Source organism: Epinephelus lanceolatus, chromosome 20 (assembly GCF_041903045.1).
Source record: "Epinephelus lanceolatus isolate andai-2023 chromosome 20, ASM4190304v1, whole genome shotgun sequence".
Classification (NCBI taxonomy): domain Eukaryota; kingdom Metazoa; phylum Chordata; class Actinopteri; order Perciformes; family Serranidae; genus Epinephelus; species Epinephelus lanceolatus.
In genome coordinates, this window is record NC_135753.1 from 1,847,501 (window position 1) to 1,859,971 (window position 12,471).

The 12,471-nt window shown below is 41.3% G+C and overlaps 1 protein-coding gene across 3 annotated transcripts in view; it reads right to left on the reverse strand.

Annotated features, from left to right (window-relative positions):
• LOC117264993 (ATP-binding cassette sub-family D member 3) overlaps nucleotides 1–12,471 on the reverse strand; it is an 88,002-nt gene that overhangs the window by 14,600 nt on the left and 60,931 nt on the right. For all 3 annotated transcript variants that reach the window (XM_078162983.1, XM_033639352.2, XM_033639351.2), the window contains exons 14-18: nucleotides 1,777–1,868; nucleotides 1,593–1,659; nucleotides 1,434–1,497; nucleotides 1,164–1,241; nucleotides 946–1,011 (exon numbers count right to left, since the gene is read on the reverse strand). In XM_078162983.1, the coding sequence (XP_078019109.1) occupies nucleotides 946–1,011; nucleotides 1,164–1,241; nucleotides 1,434–1,497; nucleotides 1,593–1,659; nucleotides 1,777–1,868 (367 nt within the window). The remainder of the gene's footprint in view (nucleotides 1–945; nucleotides 1,012–1,163; nucleotides 1,242–1,433; nucleotides 1,498–1,592; nucleotides 1,660–1,776; nucleotides 1,869–12,471) is intronic.

The window sequence follows — 12,471 nt, forward strand, 5'->3', positions numbered from 1 at the left end:
TCTATAATCTGTAATATTTTTTTTTATTTTATCATAACTTCTTGGAAATTACTCAAAAATGCATTTATTGTGTGCTCCTGAGCACACGGGCAGCATTAACAATGAAGCTACATATGATGGTCTGGCAAATCGTTGCGGCGCTTGGAGGCAGTTGACAGTGACAGTTTTTTCAGCAGCCATTTTTCTTCCTACCAATAACCTATGGTTGAGGCAGCTCCAGCTCCAACTCCGCTCACATGCTCTGACTCAGGCATCAGAGCCTCTGAGCTACAGCGATAGATGCATTGGCACTGTCCGTGATGCTTTACACTAGGACCGCCAGGATTACAGCGCCCCCCCAAGTGTGTTTCATTTTTGTAACTTATAGGCTTCAGAAAACATCCAAGACACATTTTTAGGAAAAGTCAAAGGAAGAGAAGCTTGTAGGTTTTATCTAAACAGAGTTATCTGCATTATAAAAACCGTCGTGGCGGTTCTAGGACAAGTGCACTTACATTGATCACTTCCATAAAATAAAATGAGAAATTGGAGAAGATTGAAAAAATTGTTAAAATTAAATTAGGGAACTGATCACAGATGCATTGTGTCTGTGTGTTTTTATATATATTGTTCATTTTAATTTGCAGCTATACTTTTAATGAAGCCGACATGTCATGACAGTCAAGCACCCCCCCCAGGATTCCGCGATTACGGCAGCCAATCAGCATTGAGCTGCAAGCGACAGGACCCAGCGAAATACAGCTCCAGATGGGATTTCTCATCTCAAGCAACAAACGAAATTTCGCTCTCTCGCTCTGTCGCTGTTGCTCGGAGCCCGAGTGATTTTTCTCCCGTGCGAATATACGCTCAATCGCCCGTTTGCATTGACTTTGTATGTAAACTCGTCTCTAGCAAAAAAAAAAAAAACAGGTCCAGTGTGAACACACCTTTACAGATGATTTTTACCTGTGGAACATAGAAGAGCTTCCCTCTCTCTGGTTTTGTCAGGTGTCCTCCAAACAGAGGCCACAACTTTAAAAACAAAACAAACAAACAAAAAACCAACTACATATGATTGCTTTATATACCAAAGAAAAAAACAAATGTAAAACACATGTACATTACAGACCAAATTGATTAACTGTGCTTTCCAAGTAGCCACCGTTAACTGGAAGGTTTCTCACCTCTCCGAGCACTCTGAACAGAGAGCTCTTTCCACAGCCATTTGGTCCACAAACAAGAACATTGGTGCCAGATCTCACCTTCAAAGGATGAAAAAAACAACAACAGTGATCTCATTCAATTTAACTAATTTGTGCAAAATCAGGTATATGTCCGTATGACAACACTAAACCAAAATTCAACTCAACATTTCAAACTAATTTATTAAATTGTTCATTAAGTCAGTCAATCAAAGTTAGCCTATGTGGTTGAGATATGGTGGTGAGCTTCACCTCAAATGAGAGGTCTCTGATCAAGATGTCTCCATTGGGTGTTGCAAGGGGGGTATGATCAAATCTGCAAATTAAAAAAATGTTAGTCTAAAGCTTGGTTCACAAAAAGAACAAAAAATATCATGATGTACATACTGAACTGCAGAATAAGAGACCTACTTGATGATGTTATCTCTGTTGGTAATTTGACCACTTCCAGGCACCAGTGGGAGTTTCTCTGCAGTATCTTGATTGTAATGTGAATGGAAAAAACAAATCAGTTCAGCTTTTTGGCCGCACAGCTCCAGTAATGTGAGATGAAAACTCATTTCCCACATATTTTGCAATTTAGAATGTTGTGTACCATTCTCCTGCTGTGAGACCATAGTACGTTCATATTTGCCAGCATTCAGCTCCTTCAGGACTTTCATCAGTTCAGTGATTCGCGTTGTGAATCTGTAACAGACATGAATCAAAAACTTACATGAACATTTGAATTCTTCAGAACAGATCTCTGTCTCATTTAAAAGGGAGTGTATTATTTCATTGTTCTTTTGCTAACTTGCAGCATGTTTCACTGTAGCGGAAAATGTAGCCTTCACAGCATATGGCTGCTCCACCTCCTTGCTCCGTCACAGCTACGGGAATGTCTCACGTCATGTCTGTTCCCTCCTGCCATCTCCTTGCGCGCCTCGTTTGAAGCATGAAATGCAATTACTCCTGTGAATGCTGATTCAGCAATAACTTTTGAGATCCAAATCTTTATTGTAAGTGTGAATGCAAATTCAGCATCTAGACTTCATTATTCTGAATTCCTATTTCAGACAAAGCTGAGTTTTCAAATCTGAACCTTTTTCAGTTTTTGAATAGTTGCAGTGAATTGGAAAAAAAAACGCACAACAACACAAACAAAAAACAAACAAAATATAATTCATCAATCTTGAGCAAAACCCAAATGTAGAGACTTGTAAAACTGTGGTTTCTTAGTTATTTATTTTACTTTATCCACATAAAGGACATGTTTTCACCTTCAGCAGAGTCTTGGGATGCTTACAGGGAAGAGATTTCAGCAATAAAACTCAAAGTTTTTGACGCTGGATGTCTTTTCCAGGCAGTACTTCTGTGTGAAATCCAGTCTAACCATGTCTAACAGTTCAGACAGTTCAGACAATCAGTCCCTGATTGTTTCTGATTAGAGCACCACTTTTAAGCTGTTTTTAGGACCTCTGTCTCTGCTGTTTTAATGTGAACAGATTCAAACCTTAAGATGTTTCAGGTTTAAGACTCCCTTTCACACTCGCACTCTCACACACACACACACACACACACACGCACAAACGCACTCGCACACGCACTTGCACACGTACTCACGCACTCTCACACTCATACGTGATTTATGATTTTTTTTCCCACATTTATGCTTTTTAAAATATCAAATATTTATAAATCTCCCTCTGCACTGCTGGTGTCAATATTATTAGGGCCCGAGCACCTAGCGGTGTGAGGACCCTATTGAAATGCAAGGATTTTTTATTATTATTAGGGCCCGAGCACCTAGCGGTGTGAGGACCCTATTAGAATGCAAGGATTTTTTATTAGGGCCCGAGCACCTAGCGGTGCGAGGACCCTATTGAAATGCAAGGATTTATTATTATTATTATTATTATTAGGGCCCGAGCACCTAGTGGTGCGAGGACCCTATTGAAATGCAAGGATTTTTTCTTCTTCTTCTTCTTCTTCTTCTTCTTCTTCTTCTTCTTCTTCCTCCAAATGAATTGCCTTTTTGGGAGGCTTAACATACCCGAAAACTCATGAAACTTTGCACACATCTCAGAACTGGTGAAAAATTTGGTATTTTAAGGGTCTCGTGTGCGGGTTCCAAAAAATGGCTCAGTAGCGCCCCCTACAAAAGTTTGAGGAAACAGCCCCTGAAGCTAGTTTACCCTACATGTATGAAACTCGGCAGGCTTATGTAACGCCCAGAGACGTACAAAAAAGCCTCTTGGAGGCATGCTCTAAACCCAACAGGAAGTCAACCATTTTGAATTTACTGTGCAATTTTGGTGCATTTTTGGCCATTTCCAGGGGTCATAAATGAACAAACTAGTCCTAGAGATTTCATCCGATTGACTTCAAACCTTGGTCTGTCCCATCCCAAGACCTTGAAGATGAAAAGTTATCAAAAGCTTGAGTTTTCGTCAATGCGTGTGACCGTGGGATGGCGTCAAAGTTAGGGGTCTCGCCACTAAACAGGAAGTAGTTTATAACTCCAGCATACATGGTCCAATTTTGGCCAAACTTCACAGGATTGATGACAGTCCCACCCTGAACACATCTACATGTCAATAATTAGAGATAAACATAGCGCCCCCTACTGGCAATGGGAAATGTCATGTTTTAGACTTTAATGTACATCTCCTACAGACTTGACCAGATCCACTTCAAACTTGGTGAAAAAAGTCATAAGACGTTGATGACGCTTTATTGTGGAAACTCTGAGTTTTCGTCAAAGGGCGTGGCCATGGCCTGGCAGCAAACTTTGATGTTTCGCCGTGATGATAAACGTTGCTGTAACTTGACTCCACGTGGGAATATCTTGCCAAAACTTCACACATATGATGACAGTCCAGCCCTGAACACATCTACAGAGGAATTTTGAATCACCGCCATAGCGCCACTTTCTGGCAACAGAAAGCTACTTTATACATTCTTTGATGTCCCGCTTCTAGCAGGTTAATCAGACCCACCTCAAACTTGCTGGTCTAAGTCCTTAGACCTTGATGATGCTTAAAAATGAAGCTTTTGAGTTTTCATCAAACGCTGTCACCGTGGCGCCGCCTTGTTCGCCATCAAACACGATGTTGTTTTGAAGGGACAAGGGATGTTTGAAAACTCACCAAACATGGCATACACATCACAGGTCACAAGTCCTGTTGTCTGATGTGATTTTTGTGCTTTGATGCACCAAGATGGCTCAACAGCACCCCCTAGAATATTTCAATTAAGCAGCCCCCAAAGCTGCTTTGACCTGCATGTATGAAACTTGGTAGGCACCTGTAACACTCTTACGTACAAAAAAGTCTCTTGGAGCGATGCTCCAAACCCAACAGGAAGTCCGCCATTTTGAATTTACTTGTGCCACTTTTGTGCATTTTTGCCCATTTCCAGGGCTTGTAAATTAACGAACTTGTCCTACAGATTTAATCAGATTGGCTCCAAACTTGGTGTATGTAAGCGGGACTACGTTGTGATCAAAAGTTATCATAGGATTTGCCCAATGTTGAATGGCGTGCCCGCTGCTCAGCGCTGAATCTTGAGGTCTCGCCATGAAAAACGAAATTGCTGTAGCTTTGGCATAAATGGTCCTGTCTCCACCAAACTTCACATGATTCATATTAGTCCTGCCTTGAACACATTTTCATTTCCATATTGCCTGATACTCATAGACCCACCTAGTGGCGACAGGAAGTAGGTCTCATCAATCACTTATCTTTCGATTTATCTGAAAGTTACATACTGTGGTGTATATTTGATGTACAAAAACATGATGTATAATTAGTGCGCTCTCCAACTTCCCCTAGTGGAAAGAGGAAGTGATACAAAATGTGAAATATGTTATTCCAGCACTGTATCAAGGATATGGAGAGTCACTCCTGCATGCGATATCTAACTTTGTCAGAAATGAACTGACGCGTCAGAAGGCGTCCTGCCAGCCCCCCCGAGTTGTGTGAAGGTGCGAGGGCCCGTTCATCGCTGCTTGCAGCTTTAATTAGGGCCCGAGCACCTAGCGGTGCGAGGACCCTATTGAAATGGCAATTCATTTGGAGGAATAATAATAATAACAATAACAATAATAATAATTAGGGCCCAAGCACCTAGCGGTGCGAAGACCCTATTGAAATGCAAGGATTTTTTATTATTAGGGCCCGAGGACCTAGCGCTGCGAGGACCCTATTGAAATGCAAGGATTTTTTATTATTCTTCTTCTTCCTCCAAATGAATTGCCTTTTTGGGAGGCTTAACATACCCGAAAACTCATGAAACTTTGTACACATCTCAGAACTGGTGAAAAATTTGATATTTTAAGGGTCTCATGCATGGGTTCCAAAAAATGGCTCAGTAATGCCCCCTACAAAAGTTTGAGGAAACAGCCCCTGAAGCTTGTCTAACCTACATGTATGAAACTTGGCAGGCTTATGTACCGCTCACAGACGTACAAAAAAGCCTCTTGGAGGCATACTCTAAACCCAACAGGAAGTCGGCCATTTTGAATTTACTGTGCAATTTTGAGGCATTTTTGGCCATTTCCAGGGGTCATAAATGAACAAACTAGTCCTAGAGATTTCATCCGATTGACTTCAAACCTTGGTCTGTCCCATCCAAAGACCTTGAAGATGAAAAGTTATCAAAAGCTTGAGTTTTCGTCAATGCGTGTGACCGTGGGATGGTGTCAAAGCTAGGGGTCTCACCACTAAACAGGAAGTAGTTTATAACTCCAACATACATGGTCTAATCTTGCCCAAACTTAACAGGATTGATGACAGTCCAGCCCTGAACACATCTACATGTCAATAATTAGAGATAAATATACTGCCCCCTACTGGCAACAGGAAATGTCATGTTTTAGACTTTAATGTACATCTCCTTCAGGCTTGACCAGATCCACCTCAAACTTGGTGAAAAAAGTCATAAGACGTTGATGACGCTTTATTGTGGAAACTCTGAGTTTTCGTGGAAGGGCGTGGCCATGGCCTGGCGGCGAACTTTGATGTTTCGCCGTGATGATAAACGTTGCTGTAACTTGACTCCACGTGGGAATACCTTGCCAAAACTTCACACATATGATGACAGTCCAGCCCTGAACACATCTACAGAGGAATTTTGAATCACCGCCATAGCGCCACCTACTGGCAACAGAAAGCTACTTTATACATTCTTTGATGTCCCGCTTCTAGCAGGTTAATCAGACCCACCTCAAACTTGCTGGTCTAAGTCCTTAGACCTTGATACTTAAAAATGAAACTTTTGAGTTTTCATCAAACGCTGTCACTGTGGCGCCGCCTTGTTCGCCATTAAACACGATGTTGTTTTGAAGGGACAAGGGATGCCTGAAAACTCACCCAACGTGGCATACACATCACAGGTCACAAGTCCTGTTGTCTGATGTGATTTTTGTGCTTTGATGCACCAAGATGGCTCAACAGCGTCCCCTAAAATATTTAAATTAAGCAGCCCCCAAAGCTGCTTTGACCTGCATGTATGAAACTTGGTAGGCACCTGTAACACTCTATTACGTACAAAAAAGCCTCTTGGAGCCATGCTCCAAACCCAACAGGAAGTCCGCCATTTTGAATTTACTTGTGCCACTTTTGTGTATTTTTGCCCATTTCCAGGGCTTGTAAATTAACGAACTTGTCCTACAGATTTAATCAGATTGGCTCCAAACTTGGTGTATGTAAGCATGACTATGTTGTGACCAAAAGTTATCACAGGATTTGCCCAATGTTGAATGGCGCTCCTGCTGCTCAGCGTTGAATCTTGAGGTCTCGCCATGAAAAACGAAATTGCTGTAGCTTTGGCATAAATGGTCCAATCTCCACCAAACTTCACATGATTCATATTAGTCCCACCCTGAACACATTTTCATTACCATATTGCCTGATAATCATAGCGCCACCTCGTGTCGAAAGGAAGTACTTCTTATCAGACACTTATCTTTGGATTAACCTGAAATTTCAATGCTGTGATCTATATTTGATGTTTACAAACATGACATATCATTAGTGTCTACGTGTGCTGCAGAGGGTTTAATTTTGATGTCTCGCCATGAAACAGGAAATTGCTATAAATTTGGAGTAAATTGTCCGTTGTCCACCAGACTTGACATTATTCATATTTGTCCCACCCTGAACACATTTATATGACAATATTCCATGGTAGTCATAGCGCCACCTACTGGTGAAAGGAAGTACTTCCTACCAGACACTTATCTTTGGATTCACCTGAAATTTCAGTGCTGTGATCTATATTTAATGTAAACAAACATGACATATCATTAGTGTCTATACGCGCTGCAGAGGGTTTACTTTTGATGTCTCGCCATGAAACACGAAATTGCTATAAATTTGGAGTAAATGGTCCGTTGTCCACCAAACTTGACATGATTCATATTTGTCCCACCCTGAACACATTTATATGACAATATTCCGTGATAGTCATAGTGCCACCTAGTGGTGAAAGGAAGTACTTCTTTCCTGACACTTATCTTTGGATTAACCTGAAATTTCAGTGCTGTGGTGTGTATTTGATGTACACAAACATGACATATCATTAGTGTCTATGCGTGCTGCAGAGGGTTTACTTTTGATGTCTCGCTATGAAACAGGAAATTGCTATAAATTTGGAGTAAATGGTCCGTTGTCCACCAAACTTGACATGATTCATATTAGTCCCGCCCTGAACACATTTTCATTACCATATTGCCTGATACTCATAGACCCACCTAGTGGCAACAGGAAGTAGGTCTCATCAAACACTAATCTTTCGATTTATCTGAAAGTTACATGCTGTGGTGTATATTTGATGTACAAAAACACGATGTATAATTTGTGCTCTCTCCAACTCCCTCTAGTGGAAAGAGGAAATGACACAAAATGTGAAATACGTCATTCCAGCACTTTATCAAGGATATGCGGAGTCACTCCTGCATGCGATATCTAACTTTGACAGAAATGAATTGACGTGTCAGAAGGCGTCCTGCCAGCCCCCCCGAGTTGTGTGAAGGTAGGAGGGCCCGTTCATCGCTGCTTGCAGCTTTAATTATTATTATTATTCTTCTTCCTCCAAAATAATTGCCTTTTTGGGAGGCTTAACATACCCGAAAACTCATGAAACTTTGTACACATCTCAGAACTGGTGAAAAATTTGATATTTTAAGGGTCTCGTGTGCAGGTTCCAAAAAATGGCTCAGTAGCGCCCCCTACAAAAGTTTGAGGAAACAGCCCCTGAAGCTAGTTTAACCTACATGTATGAAAATCGGCAAGCTTATGTAACGCCCAGAGACGTACAAAAAAGCCTCTTGGAGGCATGCTCTAAACCCAACAGGAAGTCAGCCATTCTGAATTTACTGTGCAATTTTGGTGCATTTTTGGCCATTTCCAGGGGTCATAAATGAACAAACTAGTCCTAGAGATTTCATCTGATCGACTTAACACCTTAGTCTGTCCCATCCCAAGACCTTGAAGATGAAAAGTTAACAAAAGCTTGAGTTTTCGTCAATGCGTGTGACCGTAGGATGGCGTCAAAGTTAGGGGTCTCACCACTAAACAGGAAGTAGTTTATAACTCCAGCATACATGGTCCAATTTTGGCCAAACTTCACAGGATTGATGACAGTCCCACCCTGAACACATCTACATGTCAATAATTAGAGCTAAACATAGCGCCCCCTACTGGCAACAGGAAATGTCATGTTTTAGACTTTAATGTACATCTCCTTCAGGCTTGACCAGATCCACCTCAAATGTGGTGAAAAGAGTCATAAAACGTTGATGTTGCTTTATTGTGGAAACTCTGAGTTTTCATCAAAGGGCATGGCCACGGCCTGGTGGCGAACTTTGATGTTTCGCCGTGATGATAAACGTTGCTGTAACTTGACTCCACGTGGGAATACCTTGCCAAAACTTCACACATATGATGACAGTCCAGCCCTGAACACATCTACAGAGGAATTTTGAATCACCGCCATAGCGCCACCTACTGGCAACAGAAAGCTACTTTATACATTCTTTGATGTCTCTCTTCTAGCAGGTTAATCAGACCCACCTCAAACTTGCTGGTCTAAGTCCTTAGACCTTGATGATGCTTAAAAATGAAGCTTTTGAGTTTTCATCAAACGCTGTCACCGTGGCGCCGCCTTGTTCGCCATCAAATACGATGTTGTTTTGAAGGAACAAGGGATGCTTGAAAACTCACCAAACGTGGCATACACATCACAGGTCGCAAGTCCTGTTGTCTGATATGATTTTTGTGCTTTGATGCACCAAGATGGCTCAACAGCACCCCCTAGAATATTTCAATTAAGCAGCCCCCAAAGCTGCTTTGACCTGCACGTATGAAACTTGGTAGTCACCTGTAACACTCTATTACGTACAAAAAAGCCTCTTGGAGCCATGCTCCAAACCCAACAGGAAGTCCGCCATTTTGAATTTACTTGTGCCACTTTTGTGTATTTTTGCCCATTTCCAGGGCTTGTAAATTAACGAACTTGTCCTACAGATTTAATCAGATTGGCTCCAAACTTGGTGTATGTAAGCGTAACTATGTTGTGACCAAAACTTATCATAGGATTGGCCCAATGTTGAATGGCGTGCCCGCTGCTCAGCGTTGAATCTTGAGGTCTCGCCATGAAAAACGAAATTGCTGTAGCTTTGGCATAAATGGTCCAATCTCCACCAAACTTCACATTATTCATATTAGTCCCACCCTGAACACATTCTCATTACCAAATTTCCTGATAATCATAGCGCCACCTAGTGTCGAAAGGAAGTACTTCTTATCAGACAAATATCTTTGGATTAACCTGACATCTCAATGCTGTGGTCTATATTTGATGTTCACAAACATGACATATCATTAGTGTCTATGTGTGCTGCAGACGGTTTAATTTTGATGTCTCGCCATGAAACAGGAAATTGCTATAAATTTGGAGTAAATGGTCTGTTGTCCACCAAACTTGACATCATTGATATTTGTCCCACTCTGAACACATTTATATGACAATATTCCGTGATAGTCATAGCACCACCTAGTGGTGAAAGGAAGTACTTCTTACCAGACACTTATCTTTGGATTCACCTGAAATTTCAGTGCTGTGATCTATATTTGATGTACACAAACGTGACATATCATTAGTGTCTATACGCGCTGCAGAGGGTTTACTTTTGATGTCTCGCCATGAAACAGGAAATTGCTAAAAATTTGGAGTAAATGGTCCGTTGTCCACCAAACTTGACATGATTAATATGTGTCCCACCCTGAACACATTTTATGTCAATATTCCGTGATAGTCATAGTGCCACCTAGTGGTGAAAGGAAGTACTTCTTTCCAGACACTTATCTTTGGATTCACCTGAAATTTCAGTGCTGTGGTGTGTATTTGATGTACACAAACATGACATATCATTAGTGTCTATACGTGCTGCAGAGGGTTTAATTTTGATGTCTCGCCATAAAACAGGAAATTGCTATATTTTTGCCATAAATGTTCTGATCTCCATCAAACTTCAGATGATTCATATTAGTCCTACCCTGAAAACATTTATATGACCATATTTCCTGATACTCATAGTGCTACCTAGCGGTGACAGGAAGTAGGTCTCAAACACTTATCTTTTGATTTATCTGAAAGTTAAATGCTGTGGTGTATATTTGATGTACAAAAACATGATGTATAATTACTGCGCTCTCCAACTCCCTCTAGTGGAAAGAGGAAGTGATACAAAATGTGAAATACGTCATTCCAGCACTGTATTAGGGATATGCCAAGTCACTCCTGCATGCGATGTCTAACTTTGACAGAAATGAATTGACACATCAGAAGACGTCCTGCCAGCCCCCCCGAGTTGCGTGAAGGTGCGAGGGCCCGTTCATCGCTGCTTGCAGCTTTAATCATTTTTTTTTTCTTCCGCCAAAATGATCGCGTTTTTCACTGCCTGAACATACCCCAAAACTCACCAAACTTGGAATATAAATCACACCTGGCGAAAAATTTTATAATCTATTGTCCTCCTGAATTTCCACCACTAGGTGGCGCTATTATTAAGGGAAGTGCGTTTTGGCTCATAACTCCCATATACTTTGTCGCACATTCAAAAACCTTATATCCACGCGTTCAGTGAATTGTGCTGAATCTTGTGGTATAGGCCACGCCCATTTCCGCCTACGTTTTTCCCCGCTAATTCATAAAATGTCACAAACCTACTTTTTCGAACTCCTCCCAGGCAATTTCACCGATTGGCATGAAACTTTGCACACATCATCTGTGGACCCTCCCGACAAAAAGTTCTTAAAAGAATTTCGATTATTAAATAACAACTTCCTGCAGATTTCGTTCTAAACAGGAAGTGCTGCATATCTCCACATTGGTGTATCCGAATGACATGAAACTCAGGTTACCACTTCCCCATGAGCCCCTGAGGCTCTGTGCAAAATTTCGAATGATGACCACAAGGTGGCGATCTTTAAATTGAAGTATTTTATATCTCAACATCGGTTGGGCGGATTAACATGAAACTTGGTATAATTATTATCAATGCCCTCCTGAGGATATCTGATGAAGGACTTACCGATCCGCCACCAGGTGGCGGTCTGGTGGCCGTCTAATTTAATATTTGGCACTGTGCCAACACCATAACACTCATGGAAATAAAATTGATAGGGGTGGTATAGACTGACCCCTGTAACTCACACACCAAAAATGACCAGGAGGTGGCGCTATTTTCAATGCAAAAGCGTTTTTGGCTAATAACTCCCACATAATATGTCGCACATTGTTAAACCTTCTATTTACGTGTTCTCTGAATTCAGCTGAATTGTGTGGTGTAAGCCACGCCCACTTTCGCAGTAACTTTCCATTCGCTAAATCGCGACAAATGAAAAACGTCCTTTTTCGAACTCTTCCTAGGCGATTTGACCAATTTCCACGAAGCTTTGCATGTAGCATCTGTCAACCCTCCTGACAAAAAGTTATCAAAAGAATTTCGATAGTCCAAAAAACGCCCAAAATATAAAACAACAAATTCCTGCACATTGTGTTCAAAACAGACAGTCTTTCATATCTTAACCAAATACAGTCGGATTACCACAACACTGTGTTCCATGGCCCGATGAGGGTTAGTGCAAAATTCGGTGCAAATCGGCCAATAGGTGGCGCTCTGGTGGCAGTCTAATTAGTGTGAATGGAAGTAAATTGGAAAATCTTCAAATCCTCTTCAAAACTCATCGACTTTCAACCTCTTCTTGTCCCTCATACTTTGAGCTAGAGACACCATGTCAACTTT